At 47.4% G+C, this 23,419-nt stretch overlaps 1 protein-coding gene and 1 long non-coding RNA gene across 4 annotated transcripts in view; both read left to right on the forward strand.

The window, feature by feature from the left end:
* On the forward strand, positions 38–10,560 carry LOC110396615. Its single transcript, XR_002437112.1, has 3 exons — positions 38–393; positions 1,629–1,741; positions 10,008–10,560. It is a non-coding gene; the product is annotated as an uncharacterized LOC110396615 (long non-coding RNA).
* LOC110395903 overlaps positions 11,368–23,419 on the forward strand; it is a 53,965-nt gene continuing 41,913 nt past the window's right edge. The window contains exon 1 of one of the 3 annotated variants that reach the window (XM_021390936.1): positions 11,368–11,786. In XM_021390936.1, coding sequence (XP_021246611.1) covers positions 11,718–11,786 — 69 coding nt within the window. In that variant the 5' untranslated portion in view covers positions 11,368–11,717. The remainder of the gene's footprint in view (positions 11,787–23,419) is intronic. The other 2 variants (XM_021390937.1, XM_021390934.1) reach the window with 2 other exon arrangements.

Below are 23,419 nucleotides of genomic sequence, written 5' to 3' on the forward strand. Positions count from 1 at the left end.
CGGCGGCCGTTGGAGCCGTTGCTCGGGCCCCGGCAGCCGTTCGTGCGCGCGCTGCTGCTGCCCCCTGGCGGGCTCCGCCTCACGGCGATCCGGGGAGCGGGCTACGGCCCCTGGGCCTGCTCTGTGAGGGCGCAGACGGCCAGAGGCGCCGGGAGGGATTTTGTGACAGGAGGAGATATGCCTTAATTCAGGGCTGAGCAAGGCCGCCCACACCGGTCGACAGCGGAGCTTCCTTGGCTCCGCAAGCTGTCCTCGGTACCGTGGCAGGGCGTTGGCTTGCCAAACCCCGTCTGCGAAGCACATCTATACATGCTTTCAGTTACGGGCTGCCCTGCCTGCCTGTGTCCGTGTATGACTGAGTCCTTGCAGCAGTTCCTGCTGCAGTACCATGGAGTAGGTCATTTCCTTTTGACTCAGCTGCATCAGTCACAGAGTGCATTGTTCTGGCGTTAGGCTCAGGCACTCATCTGTGAGGATGTATTCTCACTCCTGAGGTGCTCGAACACAGGAGAGCTCTAGGCTCCTCGCAGCTCCTGTGATCTGCTAGCCTGTGCACAGCATGGATGTAAACTGTGCTGGAGAGGTCCACAGCAAATCTCAGAAGCAGAGGCACTCTCCAAGCAAACACTTCTAAGCGTGGAGGAGTGCATGCTCCACTTATGAAAATGAGTGTGAAAATTAACTCCACATTTCCAGTTATTCAGAATAAAACTGTAGTGTCTGGAAAGGTAGAAACTCAAGGTTAATGTGGAAAGGAGGAATGAAGACACTTGGAAGTTGAGACTTCTGATCGCTAGTCAGCCAGCAATGTGAATGCCTCTCTGACACGCTCTTGCCAAGAAATCCTTCCTACACAGACAAAACTTCATACTTCTAAGTATACAGTATAAGTACACAAAATTCTACAGAAATATATATAGATAGTATACAAGTGTATATACACATACTGTATGTGCATTTGACATAGATTTTGGGGCTACATCTGTACTAGCAAATGTTCTGGGGCACTACATGTCAATCATCTATGAAATTATAAGCTGATTCCTATGAATTTATTCTCACCATGGTTTGGGCCTGTGCCAGTTTACTCTCTTCAAAACAATTCCCAGGCAAGGCTCAGGGAGTTAGCGTGGGCCAGGGGCCATTCCCAATAACCACTTTGGATCCAAATGCCTTGCTCGAAGGATAAAAGAGTTTAATGTTATGTGTGCGAGCCATCTTTTGCCAGGGCCCTCATTGCCAGAGAACAGTCCTGGGCATGTTTAATTTAGCGGTATAGACGTAGTCTAGGAGCCCAAGGGATTAGGCAGGGTTTTAAGGGTTGCGTGCCTGGACTTAGATGCTTGATTTCTCCCAAGATCAAGCTTATGGGACATTTGTTGTTGTTGTTTTGTGGACATGGGCATTAATTCTTTAATTCTTCTATCACCTTAGCTGAAAATCCAGTCTTTTTGGAGATAAAGGTCTTTTACTATGTTGTTTTTTTTCCTTTCCTGAATAGCAGACACTGTGGAAGGTGAAGTGGGTTGTAATTAAAAAGTGATATTATCGCTGCCATCATGACAGTGGTATATAACAACAGTGAACTCTGTTTAATTAACTCTCTTTTTTTAAATATATATTTTTAGGAACAAAGGTACCCAAAACAAAAGGAAAAAATAAAAACATGTGAAACAGCAGTTTTTCAGAGGATGGCTGATCTTCATCAGACATTATAGAAAACAGCTTCCTTTGCTTTCAGGTAAACTCTGGAGATTATAAGATTACGCTAATTTTGCTACATGAAATCAGTGGGGCTAACTAGATTTTGTGAAGGAACAGCACTGCAAATGTATTCAGTTATACTGAGCTATACTGATCCTTGTGGCATAATCTCTCTTGGGAATTGTGCCATTGAGTTTTCACTATGTGAACGGACTTGAGATTTTAGCGTTTCTGTGTCTTCTAAAGAATGACACAGTAAAGTTTAGGACTGATAGCAGAAAACGTGTTTATATGGAGGAGCATAACTTATTTGCTAAGGATCCTAGTTACACTGCTCCAAGTCATATACTTTTCCTGACCCATCTGTCTGGTCTAATCATAGCTGTTTTCTCATAACTCTTTCTGTGTGTTAACCTCTTATCCTGACTCTTACAATAACTTGAACTTAATTTCTATCAGTATATCCACCACATTAGCATTAAAGTACATAGGCCAGGGCACAGTGATGAACATTGACATTATTACCTGCGTGAGTCTGGTAGGATTGCCACTATGCAATGTATAACATATAGCACCTATCCATCCCAACGACAGCCAGCCCAATGTGCGAATATGTATTGGGATGGCTCTGATACCATGGTGATGATCTGCTGTGATTGAAGCAAGGAACTGAGCAGAATTACATTGAAAGCCTGTTTATCTGCAGGTCTAGGGAGTGTCAGCCATATAGGCAGCAAATTTAGCTGCATCTTCAGAAGGCCTTTGGGAGAAAGGAGAAGGGCTGGGAAGTGGCTGAGGTTAACATCTGATCCTTCGGACTGAATCTGTCTGTCTCATTTTTTGTGATTTGCTACACACCTATGTAGATCTCCTAGACGCTGAATACCATGCACCTGCTATCTGTGCTTCTTCATGGTGTGTGAACAGGCTGATTCGGGGGATCCAGTGTTGTGCATCTGGGCACGTCATCCATCCAGAAGGGAGCCAGAATACAGTCAAAAAAGAGTTTTTCAAAAACAAGTTTCATAAAATTACACATTAATACCCTTTGGAATGCTGGCCATGGTGTAGAAGCTACAATGGAGGGAATTTGTTTCTGCATTGCCTCATCTGAATGCAATCAGGATGTGTAGGTGATATTTTTTTTTCTCCTAGAGGGCCAGGAATGTGGTGGCAGAGTGTGAAAAGTATGCAGCTATAGTGCCCCACTCATGCACTCAGACAATGAGAGCTCATGCGAGAGTGGGATTTGGTGGCAGGCCTGCTCCTCTCACTCTGGCTCTCGCATTGTCCTTGGGCTTAAGCACTGAGGAGGGAGTGTGTGGAGCCTGGGACTGCTTCCCTGGCTGGCTGTGTGGGAGACACCCAGACCTTTGGCTAGTGAAGCACAGCTTCCTGCTAGATGCTTGTGTATGTGCACATCAACACAAAGCAGCTCCTTGCTGCTATGTGGTAATCCCAGATCCTGCTTTTAGCCCACGTGAGCATAGAGGAAGACCTGGGAAAACCCCAAAAGCAACTGAGGCCCTGGCTCAGGCATCTCTTGCTCCGTAACGGGGCTCTATTTCAAGCGTGAGCTGGTTTAGAGGAAAATACGTGGTCTCGTGTGCCCTCTGGGGACGGTTGGTATGTAATACAGGCAAAATAAGTACTTGGGGCTTTTAGTAAGTTTTCCCTAGCTGGTCTCTCCGTAGATGAGGTTTGTAGAACAGGAGCAGACCTGTCTGTCGTGTTGCCATTGAGCAGCCAGCTCCTGCTTCTGTCCTGACAGTGCCTTTAGCTGAAAGTTTGTAGCTTAGGAACAGGGAGACTTAAGGGAGGAACTTGCAGTAAAATTTCCATAAAAACATCCCACTTTGACCCCTAATCTGTCCTTTGTCTTTTGCCCTCCTTTTCCTACCATTTTTAGTGCAAGCATGCCTGCATGCAGAGCTTGCTGTTTTTGATCCCAGACTCATTTCCTCCCTCCCAAGGCCATGTTCATCCTTGTTTATACAGCCATGCTGCCTAGAGAACTGTTCTAACTGGGATTTCTGGTGGACAGCGTGCCAAAAGCCGTCGTTAGTTGTACAAACTGGTAAAGGTTTCAGCATTTGTGGCTTCTAGGGAAGCCTGGTGAATATACAGATGCAGCATGCAGTCGTAGAGTTCAGAAAGCAAAGGGTAGATGACATGGTTGTGATTTATTCTCATTACAAAAAGCTTCTAAAAGTCCATAGTGCTCTCCTTCTGTTCTGAGTTCAGTGATCAAAGCTTTTGAGGCAGAGACTCTGATGACAGGTTGTCTTGTTCTGTTTCTCGAAGTTCCATTTTACTGGATGCTTGGACCCCTTCTGTTGGCTTCTGGATGGTTTGTGACCACACACCCCAAGTCATGAAAACACTTTCCATTTCTACAGTTGTTCTAAGGGCTGCATGTTTTACTTCTGAGCCTTCCTCTGAGGATTCTGCTGCCTTGTCTTCTGCAGAGGCCTCAAGCAGTACTTGTATGCCTCTCCCCCAGCCTTCTCTGCTGTGCTAAGAGCATCCCATAGCACAGCTTTACACAGTGAATTCAGTGGGCACAGAACTGTCTTCTCCACCTCCCATGGAGCCTGGAAGCAGCTGGAGATGGGGTGCGTGTAGGCTGCAAAGCAGCCCTGCCAGTTCTGTGAAGCTTCACTGGTGTCTGGCTGGTGTTTTCTGATCGTCTGACAGCAATCTGAGTGGCCAGGCTTGCCACGAGGCACTGTGGCCAGGAGTCCTACAAGCTAGCCCAGCTGGGGCACTGTATGAGTGCAGCTGGGCTGTTGCTCTCCTCACCGAGGCACCTTGCTCATGCTAGGATGAACTGCAAAGCAGCAGATTAGGCCTTGATTTCCTCCTGGAAATTCTCACTGGAATTCCTTTCTCTGCTGATACTAACCTGGCTCTTTTTTTTTTTTTTTTCTTTCCTTGGGACTACTAAAGCTGTGCAAAAATGCAGATCTAGATGGCGTGCCCAGCTAGAGGAACTGGGAAGCCTCTTTGATGTTGAAAGCTGTGTCTTGTTTATACACTTGGGATGAGCCCAGAGGCTGTCTGGGCAGTCAGGAAGTTCCAGAAAGGAATTTCCCCCCACATCAAACTAGCAACCGTAATATTTTCTCCCTTCCTCTGCAGAGGCTGTGTGCTCATTTCCTAGTGCTTTTGCTTAAGAGATTTCCTGCTTCTGCAGGAACATAAGCCCTTTCTCTCTGATGCTGCCCTTCTAAGTACTGTAGCTTGATATTTCTTGCCTTTGACCTAAAGACTTCAAGGCTGAGGCAGCTGATGAGTTGGTTGGCCCTCTCTGTGGGAGTAAGACATACCCCCACAGAATATTTCATTTGTCTTTCAACTGAATGCTCCTTGCTAGCTGCATGGCAGGGCTCAGTACCACTATATGATCCCAGCTGCGGACTTATTATCAAGGTGCTTGAAAAGAGAGAGACATCAGTGAGTTGCAGCGAGTGTATTTGGAGGAAAGAAGGTCAGAGATCCTTTAGTCAGATGATGATTCTTCTCCTCCAGGGGTTAGAAGAAGCTGTCTAAAGCAGAAGTCATCACTTATTTTTGCTTGCACTTCTGAGGAGCCGAGATGCCCTGCTATCTCGGTGCTCTGAGCTGGCCAAGATGAACTGCTGCCACTGTGAGTGCTGCCCATGCTTTCCACTGCCACATGGGTTTTATGAGGTCCCTTTCAGGCCCATTCGCAGAGAATCAAATGTTTGTAGCATCAGCTAGAGATGCACAGTGTAAACTGCAATTGCAGTTCTGTTTTCCCTGGTTCTTAGTATATTCACCACACACTGACTCCAACTGGCACTGATGATTTGCAGAGTGAGAGAAGGCACCAAGGGAATTCTAACAGAGATGGGGCTGCCTAGCAGCGCTGTTAAGAAGGTTGCCTCTTTTTCTTACTGCAGTCATGTGGCCTATGCTGGCATGGTCACTGTTTCTATACCTAGTAGCAGAAGTCAGTAATTTCTGAACACTTTTCTCTTTAATTTCTCTTCTGCTTCTTTTCCACCTCTTGTACCAGTCAAAAATGGCTTCTACAAAAGCATGCATCCTAAATCCTCACATGCATCAGACATGTAAAAGGGACCAGATATTGCTAGCATCAGCTGTGTCTCACCAGTCCTTCCTGACACTCCCTAAATGTCCAAAGTTTTTGCTTGACAACAGCCAGAGCAGTTTGAGGATAGATTTGCTATCTGATCTGTAGCTTGTAATTAGGTAGCAGTGGCCAGTTTCCACTCTTGGTTGCCTATAAGCCTTAGTAGAGGGAGTCCTTTGTGACTGCCTGTGGGATCTTTCTCAGCTGCTTGCCCCATGCTCATGGTTTGAAGACCACAGTGACAGAGCTTAGAGAACACTTGTATGCACTGCAGCTTTATCCCTGCAGCAGAGTAAATGGTGTTTATGGTAAGGTGGGGACTTGACTTTGATCAGCCCTTCTCTTTGGAGAGGAGAAGGCTCTGGGTAGACCTCATTGTGGCCTTCCAGTACTTGAAGGGAGCATATAAACAGGAGGGGGAATGATTGTTTACGAGGGTGGATAGCGATAGGACAAGGGGGAATGGTTTTAAACTAGGACAGGGGAGATTTAGGTTAGATATTAGGAGAAAGTTTTTCACGCGGAGGGTGATGATGCACTGGAACATGTTGACCAAGGAGGTTGTGGATGCCCCGTCCCTGGAGGCATTCAAGGCCAGGCTGGATGTGGCTCTGGGCAGCCTGGTCTAGTGGCTGGCAACCCTGCACTCAGCAGGGGGGTTGAAACTCGATGATCTTTGAGGTCCTTTTCAACCCAGGCCATTCTATGAGTCTATGATTCTCTAAGGCAAAAGTGTTGCTCAAAGGCAAAGTCAGAGACAGTCCCTTCTGGAAGAGCCTACAGGCCAAGCAATTCATGTGCTGAGAGAAATGTCCTGTGGTACTTACCATGGTGGTTAGCTCAGGGACAGAGCTCAGTGCTCTTTGCTGTACTGAAAGCTGTCGCTGCCTCTCTTTCATCAGTAGTACTGTTGTGGGAACAATTCTTATAATTTTTGTGGACTCTCCCACTTGCCTGCTTTCTGCTGACACACACTGGACTGTGGCTGAGGCATCTGGTGGATGGCCCTGCTCCGTGGCACCATTCAAGTTGTGCCTGGCTTTGGTCCCATGTCTCTCTCCAATCTAGCCCCAGGCTCAGCTTTCATCACGATTCTGCCTTGCTCTTCTCTCTTAGCATTACCTTTGGCAAACAGATGCTCTTTCCATGCCCAGAGCTGGCTGTAGCTCTAGCGTTTGTCTCGGACATCACCCAGTTAGGGCATAAACTGAGAGGGATGGATGGAGAAACTTTTTTTTTTTTTTCCAGCTCATCCTTCTCCCTTGGTGTAATAAGGGGAGATCCCCAATAGATGGCACTTGAGCCTCTTCCTCGGCAGGATTTTGCTGTTAGCGTAGGGATGTTCAGGCTGGTTCTGCCACAGGGAAGTGTGAGGGAAAGGGAGGCTGAAAAGTGATTCGGGGGCCAAGCAAATCCCCACCTGATTTCCAAGGATAAAATCAGCATTCCTTTCCTTAAGAGAAGGCTTGGCCAGGCCTAATGGTGCGTTCTGCACTTGCACACATTCCTGTTCTTGCATCTCACAGTGTCAAATGGTGCACAGTCAGAAGGATAAGCTGCAGAGGGTATTACATTGTCCTCCAGGCACAATGGGAAATACAACTCGGAGGGAATCTATGCATTAAACTAATCCTCGCTGCCTTGTCTTCACCCCTCCTGACTTGTGTCTGGTCTATACTGTCTGGCCATGACTCCCACAGAGGAATGTCTCCGAGGCACAGGGAAAGATGTGGCACAGCAAGAGCAAGGCTGTTCTCCAGAAGTATCTTCTGAGAGCAGCAGGCAGTAATGTGTACGTACTGGGGGAGTGAACCAGGATCCAGCTCAGCACACAGCCTCTTACCCTCTCCTTCACCACAATGCAATGCTTTCTTGCAGAGGAAGCTTACCATTTGCCTCCCTTTGGCTTCTGGCCTGGCCATCGGGAACTTGAATAGATCTTTGGCAATGCTGGAGCTGGCACATGTGCTTGTCATGTTATGCAATGGCTTAGTCATGTTTTTATCAAGTGGCCAGAGGAAACTTGGCCTCTTTGATTGGGTTTGAGATTTGGTCTGAACCCAGTATTCAGATCAAAAATTGAGGAGTGAGAAACCCACAGGAACCAAAACCCAAGCAAACTGATCACATGAAATGCCTGGGTAACAAACACACTGAATTTTGCATAGCTCTAGTAGCGTGATCTGGTGACAGGCTAGGTTACAGTCTGAGATAGTCTGGGAGCACACAGCTGGTGTCAAAGAGATACAGCTTCTACTCCTGGATCTTCCACAGCTTTCCTGTGACCTTCAGAAAGTCAAGTAATCTTCCACGGTCTTCATTTTCTCCATTAGGAATAGTTCTACTACTTACACTTGGAAAATATTTTGTTATCCTTGGATATAAGTTGCTTGGTAATATTCTGCAACCCATGTATGCAGGGAGGCACACAACCTCCAGACCTCTCACAATGCTTTCTTTCCGATGTATGAAGCAGCAGCATGACCTGTCTCCAGCTGCACATGTCAAGCCTTGTCTCTGGGGAAGGAACACATCAAGGGGGAAGAGCTGTGGCAGTAGGTTGCAGCTCTTCTCTCTGTAAGGGCTTTTACTATGGGCCTCTACTAAATTGCTAGTTGCTGTTGCAGCAGTGCACTGCTGTGCCTTATTCAGAGGAGATGCTGGGTGCTGTGGATCAATGAGGAGCTTGTGATCTGTCAGTCAGCTGCTCCAGGCATTGTGGTTGTGGATCAGAGACAGCTAGGGTACTTTAGCAGCGTGAGGTGTGAGGTTAGCTGGAGAGGAACTTGTGAGTGTGGGCTTTTTGTGAGCCTGCCGGAACGCAGAGATGCTTATGGAAAGAACAGAAACACTGGGAGGAGTGTGTATAACTAAGCCCCAGAATGCTGGGGCATACCTGAAGTTGGTGTTTCTGGCTCTTTTGGTTATTTAAAATATAAAGCAAGAAAGAAATAGTTGCTCTGCATATATCTGCTGAAGCATAGCTAGGCAAAGTTTGCAGAAGCAGAGTCAATACAAGGAATTGCAGTATTAGGTTCTCTCACATCACAAGTGCTGTGACAAAGCCTCACTGATATCTGGTTTTGCTGCTTGTCCATAGCAGCACTGGCCTGGGAACAAGTTAAGCACCCTAGCACCAAACCCACCAGGCTGTGGTCACTGCTGTGTTCTGTGCCTTAGTGGGATGGTGTGAGGTCAGGGAGAGGCTGTGAGCTGTTTGTGGGTGAGATGGCAAGTTCTGCTGTTCTGCTTTAGGCAGCTTCTGCTGCTTTAGGCAGCTTCTCCTCTGTCCTGAGACAAACAGCCAGACCTCGCAGTGTGCCTGTCCCAGCTTGAACCCAGAGAGCTCAAATATGGGAAAGCTCTCATACCCAGTAGTTTAAGCTGACTGGTTACTGGGTCATATCTCACAGACCATTACAAGTAGAGCCAATGGCTCCAGGGCCTGAATGAGGAACAAACAATGCTCTGGGGAATTTGGCATTGTATGAGAAAAAAAAACAAAAAAAGAGACAGAAAAAAAAAGTATCTTCTGAAGTGATATTCATCAGGGCAAGAAAATGGTAAGGGATTCTCAGTTGTCAGGCTTTCAGGTGCACCTTGATTATCAGCTAGCAGTCAGGAGTAATTCTTACCTAACAACAAATGTATTATTGCATATCGATACAGAGGACTTCTGCTTTCGTGTGGCATTTTATTCTCTCCTGTCAGAAGCAGGACTCTAGGCTGGCAGTGTGATAACGCACTGTTACCTGTTTGCCTGTATCCAGGCAGTAAGGAAACCAGAAGTACACAGAACAATGTATGGTGACCTAGGGTCTTAAGGCTGGATGGGGATTTCAATTTGGTGTGAAATGAGGCTGAAATAGGTGAAAATAAATCCTTGATGTGAATGCAGAATTCACAGAGCAAATACGATGTAACAAATGAGTTACTACTATTGCAGGCTTCTTCAAAGGCAGCAGTACCCTGAAAGGCAGAAAGATTATTCTCTGGCTCAGACTCTGTGCTTATTGCAGACCTTAAAGAAAAATACGTTGCTATCTGGAGCTGAGTTGAGTTCCTTTCCCCTAAAATGAAGACACTCTTCTTTTTTCTTCCTTTCTTTCTTCCTTCCTTCCTTTCTTTCTTTTTTTCCCTGCAGTCAGTAGTTTACAAATGCTCTTTCCTTATCTTGTTACAGGCATGCTGTCTGAGAACAGGGAACTGATATGCAAACCAGCCTGTGCTGCTCCAGAATTTGCACGCAAACTGAAAGAGAACTCCTCAAGGCTCCAGATTTTTTTCCAGGAAAAAGACTGGGACAAAAGGCTCTGGTGGCCCTAAAGGCCTGGCAGTGGGTGAAATGAGCCTTTCACCTGGGCACAGAGAGTTTATCTCTGGCATGGAGTTGGCAGTGCCTAAAAGCCTGTTAGTATTACTGATGGCCAGTTGGCCAGCACCTCTGGAAATGTTTTGGTGGCTTTCTGTGAATTCAAAGGGGCTGGGAGCATATTGGTCAGTTCTGACTGTTTTGTCAGGGAGGTGCTGGAGAACTGGCCACGGAAATGGAGCACCTCGCTGTGCCTGAAAAAACAATTGTTGCAGTTAAATAGGGCAGGTGGCGTAGTAAGAACCTACATCTTTCTGGTCACATGCTTGCACTTGCTGCTAGAAGAGGGACCAGTAAGTTTCCCCACTACTTCACGCCTTTTGGAAGTTGTCCAGATGGCTCAAGGGACTTGAGATGACATACACAACTACTCCCTGTGGATCAGTGCTTTGAATCGGGGGATAGGACAGGCAGGGCACGACACCTATCATGTTATCTTCCTGTTGTGAGCAGGCTGTGGGTGAGCATGTAGTGCTGCATTGCAGTCACAGCATGGCTGAGGCCGGCAGGGTGCTCTGGGTCCATCTGCTCCAGCCCTAGCTCCAACAGCGACACCCAGAGCAGGCTGCCCAGCACCACGTCCAGGCAGTTTCTGGAGATCTCCAGGGAGACTCCACAGCATCCAGACGGGCTGTGTCAGAGCTCCATCACCTGTACAGCACAGAATTGATTTCTGACGTTCAGAGCAAACCTCCCGTATTCCAGTTTGCGTTCATGGCCTCATGTCCTGGTGCTGGGCACCACTGAAAAGAGCCTGGCTTTGGCTTCAATGCATTCCCTTCAGGTGTTCATACACGCTGATGAGATTATCTCGAGCTTCCCGTTTCTAGGCTAAACGGCTGAACTTGTGCCACCCGCTTCTCTAACCCAGCGGCCAACAGAGCCCTGCTGCTGTCAAGCACTGTGGGGCACAGCCCCCGGCCTCACCGCGACCGTAGCCCTACTGGAGAGCGGCCCCGGCGCTGCCCCGCGGCCGGGAGGGGGCTGGGAGCAGGGCCCTTTAAGCGGAGGCCCTGCCCCGGCCCGCTCCGGCCGGCCAATGGGCACCGCGGCTGCCGCGCCGCTGCCGGGGCTCTCCCCGCTGCGGGCTGAGCGCGGGGCGGCCGCGGCCGTGCGGGGCCCGGGGCGGTGGGAAGGGGGCGCCATGCCCTGCTGGGGCCGCGGGGAGGCGGGGGGCAGGCGGCGGCGCTGCTGCCGCGAGCGGGCCCCGGGGCCTCGGCCGGCGGGGGGCTTCGCCGGCCCTCAGTGAGCGTCCAGCAACGCGGTGCCTCCCTCCTTCCTGAAGCGTAGCGGGGAGAAAAGCAGGGGAAGTGCGGTATTTATTTCTGTGGGGCCTCGCTCCGCCCCGCAGCCCCCAGCGAGGGGCAGGACCCAGGGCACGGCTGGCCGCCGCCTCGCCCCGCGCCGTGCCGGGCGCTGGATGCCAGCCCCGCCGCGCTGCCGCGAGCCCGGCGGCGGCGGCTCGGCGTTTGGAGGTGTGCGCGTGTGCTTAACCCCTTCTTGGCTCCTCGGACTTGTACCATGCTGAAGGTCCTCACCAAAAAGCTCAGGAACCAGACTTTGAACGAAATTCAGCCTTTCCAGCTAAAGGTAAGGATGGACGGTATCGTCTCGGGTGCTTTTGGGCCATCCAGGTAACAAGTGCCGGGGATAGTAAGGGACAGTAACTCGCGCTGTTTATTACGCTGGGCCGATTTCCTTTGAGCCAGTGCGCTAGGCAGGAGCTGGCCTGGGCTGTATGCACGTTACCGAAGTCGTGTTCTTTGCATACGGTAGGTTACGCAGGAGGCACGTGAAGGCAAATGGTTTGGCTGTTTTTCGGTCAAGAAGTACTTACTTTTAACGAGGTTTAAATTCAGCTACGTGTGCAATCGCCACTCTCTCTGGGTACCTTTGTGTGCACGTAATCTGCAGCCTCCCAGCCCTCTCCAGACTAGAACCCCGCTGCGCTAGGTGCTGTGCAAACACGGTTTGCCTGAAATGCCTTTCAGCTCAGTATTTGCATTTCTCTCCCTTCTGCTCCAGAAGACTGCAATCTGAGCTGCAGTTTGCAGCCTGGCTCCCTGCGTTGACCCATGGTTTTTCAAAGTCTGCTCATGTCCTTCTTTAGCGTTCAAAAGAAAAGCTGGGATCACAGATTCAGGACAAGGAATAACTAAACCCTTCCTGCTAAATGCAAGGAGGAATTTCTGAACTGTATGTAATGGGACAAAAATGGAGTCACAATCAGTTAGTTAGAAAAATTAACCAGGTTCTGAGTTGGCAAAAGTATTGTGAATTGAGGGGTACCCACTCAAATCAGCAGTTATTCTGGACCTGCATCCGTGCAGCTTGCAGTGTAGTGCCTGGCTGTGAATAAAGAAGGGATGTGGGAAAAGCAGCAGCCCTCAGCGCCTGGGATGGGGGCTGGGGATCTGCACACCAGGCTCCAGTGGAGCCTTTTGTATGTGTTACACAGAGGCGAATTGCAGCGTGGCTGCACTTCTGCACAGTCACTCTGGACAGGCTGATGACAACTTTGTTGGAAAGGGAACTAATGTTGCCTCAAAGTTTTCTGTCTCCTTACTTCTTCCTGCAGGTCTTGAGGGAGATGGGCTTAGATTTTGGTTTTGGAAACAAAATAGCGACATTACTTTGTGGTAGATAGGTACAGTGCAGAATATCTCTGTGCAGAGGCAACGGGGGTTTCAACACAGTGTTTCTGGACCTAGTGACTGTGATCACCTCCTTTAGCCTCATTGTTTGTCTCTTAGAGTCTGAAGTTGTGAAGCCAGAAGGCCGTTCTGAAGGAGCTGCTGGGGATATATACTGCATTCAGGATGCTGGGGTGCATGCAGGGAAACCTCAGGATGGGATACCTGCAGCCATTTTGCTCATAGTAGTGCCAAGGTTTTGTGCTGCCAACAGGTGGTCTGCATTTTTGCAGGCTCAGTGGAGAAAGCAGACTCAAGCTTGCACTGTTTCTTGTGAGCATAGACCCTCAGAGGTAGCATTGCAGCCTGCTGTGGGGGGTGGTACAATGACTGGTATACATGTGTATGGGCAGAAAGCCAGACTTGCAAACTGTGGGTTTATATATGTTTTGTAGGCCATTGGGGACCACGTGCAGCAGCCTGCTTTTACTTGAGCCTTGTACCAGCACATGAACCACTTAATTAGAGCATGCAACGCTCTGTCTCAGTGCGGGGCCAGATCTCTTTGCAGGTGAGGAGATGGCTTCCTGTGACTGTGCTGCACGTGGGCCCTGCAGTAAGTCTAGCTGTCCCACACCATCTCCTGCCTCAGTCTGTGGGGCTGTCAGACACTGGCTGGGCTTGTGTGTCCTCAGCTGCCTCGCATGAGTCTGTGTATGTGATCTGTGCAGTGTGCGCATTTTTTGGCTTGCGTGGTACTTGTGTTGTTTAAAAGATCCAGTCCTGCTGTCACTGAAACCTGGTGGAAAGTTTGTGAAATGTGAGCATCGAGGCAGGTCTATAGTAGTGTGAATGGAGAATGAACAACTAATGTGGGTAGAATTGAGTACTGATCTCCATCCACCACCCAAACCAAGAGCTTTCTGAGCTTTAAAGGCAGTACGGTTAGCAGCTGTTCTCCTTCACTACCCACTTGCTTTTGCTCTTTATGACCTTTGTTGGAAGTTCCCAAATTCAAGAGGAAACAAACCGCTGCTGTGTTTCAGGCTTGCAGCATTTCTGCTATCAGGCACAGTCCTGGGAGACTGTCCTTGGGTGAATTGTCAACTCATTTTTGTAAACTTGGGAGAGCTGACTGACCTCGGGTTGGCATCCCAGCTCTGGGAACTTTTTCAGGAACTTTTTCTGCCCACTGTGAAGATCTCATTTTGGCAGCGTGTTGTGAATTGGCTAAGTGTGGCTGTGATGAGTGTTTCTAGTCTTCTCTCCCTGGAGAAGCTGAGGCCTCATGTAGTGAATCCAGGATTATGCATGCATCAGCTGCTATATTAATGGACTTTCCTTTTTTCTTTGTAGTGTTGCTCTTTAGGTAGTTGACCACTAAAGCTGCATGGTGGGCTTTGACTTGAGGTGTGCTGGTGTTAATGAGAAACTTCTTGTCCCTTTATTGTCCTTTCACCAGAAATCACCATGATATGGAAGGAAGGATTGACTGACTGACATTTCACCTGCCACTGGGGTAGCGTGTTCAGCCAGTTTCTGGTCAGAGTGACTAGGCTGTGAAGCTTGATAGTTAGGGTTCATGTTTGGTCCTGCTGACCCTGCTGCCTCCTTGCTGGACGTTCACTTCTCTGCAGCGGAGGCGGCTCAGTGGCAGCTTCTGAGCTGCTGTGGTTCACAGTCTAGCCATTTGGCTTGGAGTCCTTAAGCTGCTGCAGCCAAGCCCAAGAAAGGATGTGAATTGGAGTCTTATTCCTCACACCTCTTGCTTTGATCATCTGGTGTTCTTTACTAGAGATTAGGCCAGATTTAGAAAATGTTTGGCTAGAAACCCACAGCCAGCAGCAACTCTGAATATACAGGTTAAGGATCATCTCTGGTAACAGCTGGCAACTGAGTCTGTTCCAGAGCAGTTTGTGTGACAGCAGAGAGGAGTGAGGAAAGGGAGTTGTGCCACATCACGGTGAAATGTTTCAAACAGGGAGATGAGAGAGGCCCATAATTCAAGATCAGAATTCTTAGCTGGTTTTCCAGTATTTCAATCTAGCACGGGTTTTATTTTTTTCGTAGCTTTAGACTGATATCCCTGAGAGCCCTTCCTGAAATATGAGTCAAATTGTCCAAGGTGGCTTTTAAGATGTATATCCCGGGGTTGTACGTGGGTTATGAGATAGAGTCCTGAGCCCTGAAGAAGTGCTCTCTGCTCGGCTCACAGGGGGCTTGCTACAAATGAAATGCCTTGCTCTTCCCCACAGTTTGGGGCAGGGGTTTCTGGCACAAATGATTTTGTCCTGCATCCCTCTTCAACTCTTGTGTCCCTGCGTATTTGTGTAGTGGGTAAAGCGTAGGTGTCGGTTTTGTAAGCTTTGCTTGCTGGCAAGCTCCTTGGGGCAGGGAGCATCTGCTTGGTACAAGTCTGTGCATTGCCAGTCAAACTAAATCCTTAATTAGTGGCCCTAGGTGTTATCAGAATGAAGCAGTTGGGTTGTGGTGTATAAAATTAACTGGCTGGAACATGCAGCTGAACAGAGCTTGGCACTTGAAGGGTGGCAGTTCCACTCCAGCTTCTCTGTAAATGCAAATGGCTTTGGAGATGATGCAGGTGATGCTTTAATCTACGAAAGTTGTTGAATTACCTGCAAATTGGACATGCTCTTTTTTGACCGGGGTAGAGTTACTTAAGACATGTTTGTCGTTTCCTTAATCAATGAAATGAAGACACATGCAGGTCTGTTCTGGTCATAGAGAACTGCATTCTGTGCCACGTAATTCTAGCCTCACACCTGCTTAAAAAGGAAGTGTGGACTGGGCACTAACAAAGCCACCATGTCTGCGTTCTTCACGTATCCTTGCGTCTTGCACACGTGCCTACACAGTGATGGGGACCAGCAAGCAGTTCATGTCAGTTATTTTCTGCTGGCATCTGCATCTGGAGTCAGCTATGAGACTCAGGGCTGGCCGGCCCTGAGGAGCGACTGGGCATCGTCCTGGCCCTGCCTGTGCTGAAGGGCCTTGGTTGGCCGTGCACCATGAGCCTCTGGCCTGCGGGAGGTGACTTGTGAGACCCTGTCCCAGTGGGAGCTGGTTGCTCTGCAGAGCAGGAGGGCTATTAAACTTCTTCTTCTTGAATCAAAATAGAACCAAGTAGCTCCCTTATTATTGATGCACAGTGGGTGCGCTCTGAAAGATCCGTTTAAGGCTCATGCTTTGTATGAATGAGGGCAGATTAATTTCCGTCTGTCTCTGAGCTGACTGCCTGTCACGTGCTCAGCCAGCCACTGGCCTTCAGGCTGGCTGATGGCAGCTTGGCACAATGAGAACTTAGCTTCATCTGTCTCCTGTGGTGTGTGAAGCTGTTATCCGCTTTGTGGATTTTCAGCACATCCCACTGAACAGGTTCATCGCTTCAGGGCTGTAGGAGTCTGCTTTAAACCAAAGCTTTACTATTCCTCCTATTAACACCTGGTAACAGTAGGTGCTTCTGGCTTGTCTTAATCTCACTCAGGGAGAGGACAAGCAGTTACATGAATGTGCGAAAGTACAGTTTCGGCTGAGAGGCCTGAAGTTAGACTACTGATTATTCGGACTAAAATGACAGTGGGTCAGAAATATTGTGATAAATATTTAGCCGAGGTAGAGCGTAACAGCCAATCCCAGCCACTCGGAAAGCTTAAGTTTTTGAGACTCCTGCCTGAGGCCTTGTAAAATAAAAGGTTTGCAGTTCTTTCTACTCAGCTTCCAAGTTCTGAATCTTCAAGGTTTGTCGTCTTCTCTGCGCAGTCATCCAGCACCAATAAAATCCTGTAACAACTTAATTCCAGAGAGTGGGCCTTCAGACAGATTTCGGGTATTGTAAATATGGCATAAGAAGTTCATTGAGAGTGGGATGATTTAGTGAGTCATCCTTTCAGGTGGCCTCATTTATGAATTAATATAGGCTGGATTCAAGTAAATGAGAACTCCGCACATACACTGCCACAAAGAAATCTCATTACTTTCCCATGAATTTCCCAATTCTTGTTTTTATTTGAATGAAAAATTGAATTCCGAAAATGTAATCCTATGTATTTAATTTCTGTGTTTCAGTGAAATCAGATTAATCCATTTTACTTTTCTGGACAGTGCAGTTCTACTTAATTTCCTGCTGTCGTGCACAGTCTTACAGCTCCTGAATTGCTCTGCTTGGCATGTTAAAGGTTTTCTTGAGCAGAAATATGGCTTGTATTTGAAGTGAAAATAGAAAGCGGATTCAGGTAATCATTTATTTTTATGGCTTTTGCAAAACAGTGCGTTCCTGTTTTTTGTTTGTTTGTTTTGAAGTGCAAAGCAAAGCTTGCCTCCACTTAGGACATCTCTGTGGAGTGGTAGTTGGACAGGGTGCCACTCTGCCATAGTTTACCAGTCTGGTCAAAATCTCTGGCTGTTCCTGGAACGTGTCTGGGGTCACAGGAGTGTTATTTTGATGTCTCAGTATGGGAACTGAGGGCTATGCTCATTTTTCATTGGGAAATACACTCCCACCCACAGTGTAGGCAGCGCCAGCCCTTCTGTCTCCCCACATTTATCTGGAGCCCCTATTCAGTGGGATGCAGGTTGCTGGGTGACCCAGCTGTTCCTAGCAACCAACATCGCAGCTATGTATGCACTCGGGCCTGTTTTCTGCTGCGTTTCAGTGAAAACAGATTAATCCATTTTACTTTTCTGGACAGTGCAGTGTTATTCTGGACTGTTGTACGTGGCTGTGGGCAGGGCCCACGTGTCCTTTCACCATCATTGACCAGCACAGTCAGCCAACTGAGCTGTTTATGAAAAGAAACCAGCACCACCCACAGCTGCTCGATGAGGACACCCAGGCAAGGGTTTAGGGAAGTTGATTAGTTGTGGCCATGGTTTGTACAGAAAGTATTCCCCATAAAGTAGGGACTCTGACACAGCCTCTCTACTTTGTGACCCCGGCCTAAAAGTCTGTAAAGAATGCATGGCCCAATCTGACCCATGCAGTGCTGTCACTTTGCCAGCCTAGGCACAGGCCCTGGCCAAGCTGTAGGGATGTGGCGCACACATGAAGCACGATTCAAAGAGGTTTGTTTTCTTCTAGACCAGCTTGGTCACTCCTTGGAGATGCGTAGCTCATGGTGCTGCTGGGCCCTTCTGTACTCTTCTGCTGTCTTCTTTTTTTACCTCTCATGCCCATTATAACCTCCTCTCTATTGCAGGCTGTTCTGTCTGGGCATTGACCTGGACTCTGTGTGTGTACCTCATTATGCACTCTGGTGATTGTGGGGCAGGCACTTTGAGGTTGGGGCATCTTGGAAGCTGGCTGAGGCAGAGGAAGCAGATCTTACATGGAGCAGTCTCTCTTCCTCCTCTGCAGTTACTATAACATGCCAGATGGTGGGCAAGGTGGACTTTTTCTGTTGTCTTTGATACCATCCCAGAAGAATGGGACTGCAGCAACAGAACATCCTTTGTTTGTGTGAGTGTATCATGTGAAAAGATCACATGGTACCCTCTGTAGACTAGCTTTGATAGCCTGATGGAGCGTGAAACACTGTGGATACTTAAAGAAAGTTCCTGGAGGATCTAGACGTAAGAAGGTATTTGACCAGGAAGATTTGTGGCAAAGCTGCCATGAACTACTTGTGCAGTAATCTCAATCATGGATCTTCCTAGCTGCTCTATATCAGACAGGGCAGCGGGGGCTAAGAGCCCAAAGACAGTTCTGAGAGCAGCTGGAAGCTCTGCAAGCAGCTGGTGTGGCCCAGCCTGTCAACAGCCCCCTTCTCATGCAGTACCCTTAAATTTAGGCAGCTGGCCCACCACTCAGGCTTATAGTAGTAGAATAAAGCCGCTTCAGTTTGCCAAGGCTTGGGCTGTAGTGCTGAGAACAGAGATCAATGCTTGTTCTCTACTGACATGCGTCTTTCAAAGGAATATTGTCATTGTGATGCGAAAAAAAAACCTGGAGAGGTGTCTCTCAGGCTTGATAGACTGTGTGGGCCGTGGCTTGTATTCCTCAAAAGCTAAAGATTGCTGGGTTGGCTTGTCATTGTCCCCAGCAAACACACCTGGGTAAAGCCTTTTGTGGCCTTTCCTGGAATCGACTCCTAACCTTTGCTCCAAAATCAGCTCATATGACAAAACCTAGGAATTCAGAATTGGAAACACCTTTGAGGAAAAGAGTAGCCAGTGCCTGAGTGTAGGTGCCCTAAGGAGATTTTGCTTAATAATGTTTCTCTCCCACTTTGGGAATGAACAAAACCCACTTCAGGGATGGATGAGCTTTCTTGCCTGACTGCAAGGCAAATGGTCCTCATCTGAATTTAGAATTATGAAAGGACGTGAGATCCCTGGATAAAGTACACCAAAATACCCCAACACTCATTCATATCTGCAGTGAGAATAGACAGACCTTGGTTTCTGACACGTGTAGGGAACAAAATGTATTGATTGGCCCTGGGCAACTGATTAATCAGTTTGACCAGGCTGCAGGACTGGTTTTGAGCCAGTAGTTTCAAGGAGAGTGAAGAATTCAATTGCTAATGGCCTAAAGGTCCTGTTCCCTCCCACTGCTTTTTTTTCAGAAACGAATCTCACCATACTTCCTTCTAACAGGATCATGCTGTTTCTCTGATGTAGGTGCTTTCTTTCATTGTTATTTTCTTCTTCTTTTTTTTCTTATTTCAAACTGTTGTTCTTACCTCTTGTCATCAGAGGTCGATTTGCCGTGATCTTTATTGGCATGATGAGAAGAAAACTTACTTTGATTGAATGGGGAGTTAGTTGCCTGAGAGACAGCTAGGTCCTCCAGTTTGCTGAGAGTGGGTCTAGTTATAACATGGGAAAACATGAAGCAATGCTTCCGTGTCCTATTACCAATTATTACACGCAAAGCTAAGTGGTTGTTTCAGACAGTTGTCTGCAGCCAGATTGTTTTTGTGTGCATTTATATATTTACTTCGTTTCTGAGAATTGATTATTAAGAAGAACTGAAAGTTTTGTGACCAAAAGGGTCATTAACAGGAGAGAACAACGATATATGAAATGGAGCATGTAAAGTGACATAATTTAGAAGCTTAAAAAATCAACAACTTGTGTGTGTATATATATATATTTCATAGGAGACCCTTTATTCTGGCTTTGATAGAAGACGCTGTTATTAGGAAACCCTTCAGTATTTTGCAGAGAACGGCAGCACAATGCAAATTCCTCTGCCTCTCACCTGAAATGGTCTGTGGAGGTTCCAGTTTAGTATGCTTGGTTGCTCTCTGTGGTGTGTGAAGTGAATCAGTTCTGCAAGAACGATGTTGGGTTCTGTTCTGTGCATCCACTTGTGCTGTAACACTGCATGTAAACACATGTGCTGCATGGAGTGCTCCCATGGATTGGGCTCAAGAGCACCCATCCCATGTTACACCTACAGTTTGTTTCCCCCTATCCGCTGTAGTGGCTGGAAGTAGACACCTGAGAGGACCATAAGAACAACGTGCTTTAGTCTCAAGAACTTCCTGAGACGGAACTGCTATCTCTACACTAATATGCCATTGGATTTCTTTTACCTGAACCAGCTCCCTGAATCAATGTGAAGTCTTTGCATCCAATGCTGTATAGCAAAGCATGCTGTGGCAGTGAGTTTCACACCTCGACTTATATGTTGAAGGATCACCCATTGTTTGTTTTGAAGCTGCCTCTTATTAATTTAATTTTGTGCTTTCTGGCTCATATACTGGAGGAGTGATTAAACATTCAAATACTGTGCTTGTGCCATTAATCTTTGGCCCATGCCTCCATGTACTGGGCAAACCACTGGGAATCATGTAATGTCACTAGGAAGGGATCTGGTGCGTGGAAGGCCAGGGCAAAGTTTTTTGTGGTCATTTCTCTTTCTTTAAGGTTCTCTGACCATATAGAACCAAAGATCTCATTTTGAGGGCTGATCTTCTATTACTGGCTTGCTCTGTGGTAAAACAAGATGGCTTTGGTGTAAATTCATGGAAATGAAGCATCTCGCATCTGCTTGCGCTCAAAGGGTTAATGTGGGATTTTTAGAAGAGGAGAAGCCTGAAATGTCTCATGTGCTCCAAATGCATTTTCCAGACTGTAAGGCTTTGTTCCTTGTATTTGCAAATCTGGCTAATGTAGTTCTTTATGGCTGAGTGGAGGTGAGTGTCGAGTGAGGTCTCCCAACACAAGCAACTTCTCTTCAGCTAGTGAAGTATCTCATGGCAATGGCAGTTGCCCTCTGGGTCTGCAGAGGAGAAAATGGAAAAACTGTTACCAGATGTGTTGTATATGCCAGCTCCTGTCAGGCTGCACTGGCTGAAGAGACCCGTGTGATGCTGGAGAGCTGCTGTAAGCTGTCAGAGAAGCTGGTCTGCATGAAGGCAGCTCTTCTCAGCCCAGCCATGTAGTTACTGTGCTTAGGCCTCTGGGAGTGGGGTGGGAGTTGGAAGGAGCGTATTGAAATCCCTGTAGGCTAAGCAGGATGGTTGGCAGTGGTGTGAGCAGCCATCACCCATCCTACCCTGTCCATAGGTATGAGACAGATGAGGTCAGCTATGCTGTAGGTCCCTCTGGTTCTCGGTGTTCCTTGTTCTGTCCTCCCCTCCTGTCTGAAAGAGCTGTCAGCCTGTAATAAGTCGTGTTGCTTTTAATCTGTTTGGAGCTGAAGTTCAGCAGCACATGGGCTGTAAATTGCAGATGGAGCTCAGTCACTGTATCTTTGCACAGGGTGGATGAGGCCCTGTAATGGGAGTAGAGCTTTAATCCTTCAGGCTCCTTCTTGTCTTCCTGACTGCTGTGTTTTGTGGTGTCAGTGCTGCTAAATAGCACTGCTCCTGCAAGATGGAAGCCATGGGAATGCTAGGGCTTCATGGTATGAGTTGTCAGGAGCTGGCCTCCACACTAGGGAAACTCTTTGCAGCGCAACTATTTTGTAGGTTGCTTCTTTCTGTTGCATTCCTGACACGTTATTTTGATACTGCTTTCTTTACTAACTCCTTTCTGAGCTATGTACGTACAATGTTGTCTCCGTGCATTGGATAAGAAAGGTGACAGGTAGATACTAGTCTTCCAGGAGAATTCCACGAAACTTGGATATGGGTTAGCCATAGATCTCTTAATAATGTCAGCAAAGGCATGAACAGAGTGACACAGAAATGGAGAGAAGTACTGTGTGGCTCCATTGCATACAGGTCCCTGCTGTCTGAGGCAGGGCTGTGCTGTGTATTTACACTGTGCATGGTTTCTGATACCGCAGTAAATTCTGTAAACCTCAACCAGCCTCTTAAGCTAGTCATGTAAAAAGTTAGTAACTATAAAACGAGCAATAACTGTCCTCTCTATTGTCAAGACTTTGTGACTTGTGGTCTCTGCAGTGTCTCTCTGCCTCCCTTAGATCTGTGAAACCTCTGAAGATAAGTAGATCCCAGGCCTGTGCAGACTGTGTGACTGTACGTGCAACATTCCCACAAAAAAGAACAGCAATAGCTTTGCTGTATTCAACATGGGACAGGCCAGGAAAACAAGGGCTTTGGGGAGTGCTGTGTCCCACCAGCCCATCACTGGTTTCATTGACTCAGCCAGATGGCTGCTCTGTCAAGCAAGGCAGTGTTCAGGGGTTACAGACCCTGAATCCTAGCCATTTGCAGGAAAGTGGGGAAAGAAGTTTGGAGGCAGAGCTATGATGAAAAATTAAAAACAAAATCAGGAAAGAATTCAGAAAGATTTTCTGAAGTAGGACTGCTGGTTGGAAGCCTAGCTGTTGATGGACTGCAGCTGTAAAGTCCATATCTAGTTTTGGGCAGTCATTTTTCTCTTGTAGATGTTTGAAGACTGAACTGAGCCTTTCATTTCAAACTGTACTGCTTTTATTGAGGAGAAAGCAAGTATTACAGCTTGGTTTGCTAGCATAAATGGTTATTGCAGTGCTGAGTATCTCTAAAATAAAAATTAAAGAACTTTGGAGAAAAAGGAAGTTAGTTAATTTGAAGGTCTGTTTGACTCACTCCTTCCCTATTCCTCATGCTGTTCCATGGCTCGTAACTGCCTTTCAGCATCTCATCGTCTCTCTTGTTTTCCCACGCTAATTCAGATTTTCTTCAGATTTGGAATGATGGCACCTCCTTCATTCAAGATCAGGCAGTGTCCCATGGCAACTGCTGCTATTGTTGAGCTGGAAAAATAACAGTGGGGATATTTAAGTAAAATATTTTTAACTAAGCCCAAGTCAGCACCTTAGTTATGGAAGAACAGGATTTTTCCGGCTTGAAGGGAGCAAATGAGTGAGTGGGGAGGCTCTTAATTCATTTCCCCCCACTCCTCCTTTTTCGTAGCTTGTGTCACAGATAAGTCCAGCAGTTGCATCCTGAGGATCTTGCAAAGCATTGGAACAGACTGCAGTCAGTACAGGGAAGGAACTCTCTCTGCCCCAGTTGCATGGAAACATCTTTGCTTAAATATTTTGCACGTCCAGATTATTGCTTATTGAAATGGCTAGACAAATGCTTCTGAACTAATTTCATGCTGTAAGATGTTCTTCTACACTCACAGGTGCTCACTTGCACACTTCCAGCTCTTCAGGTTGCATGC

The sequence above is a fragment of the Numida meleagris genome, chromosome 3 (assembly GCF_002078875.1).
Source record: "Numida meleagris isolate 19003 breed g44 Domestic line chromosome 3, NumMel1.0, whole genome shotgun sequence".
NCBI classification, from domain to species: domain Eukaryota; kingdom Metazoa; phylum Chordata; class Aves; order Galliformes; family Numididae; genus Numida; species Numida meleagris.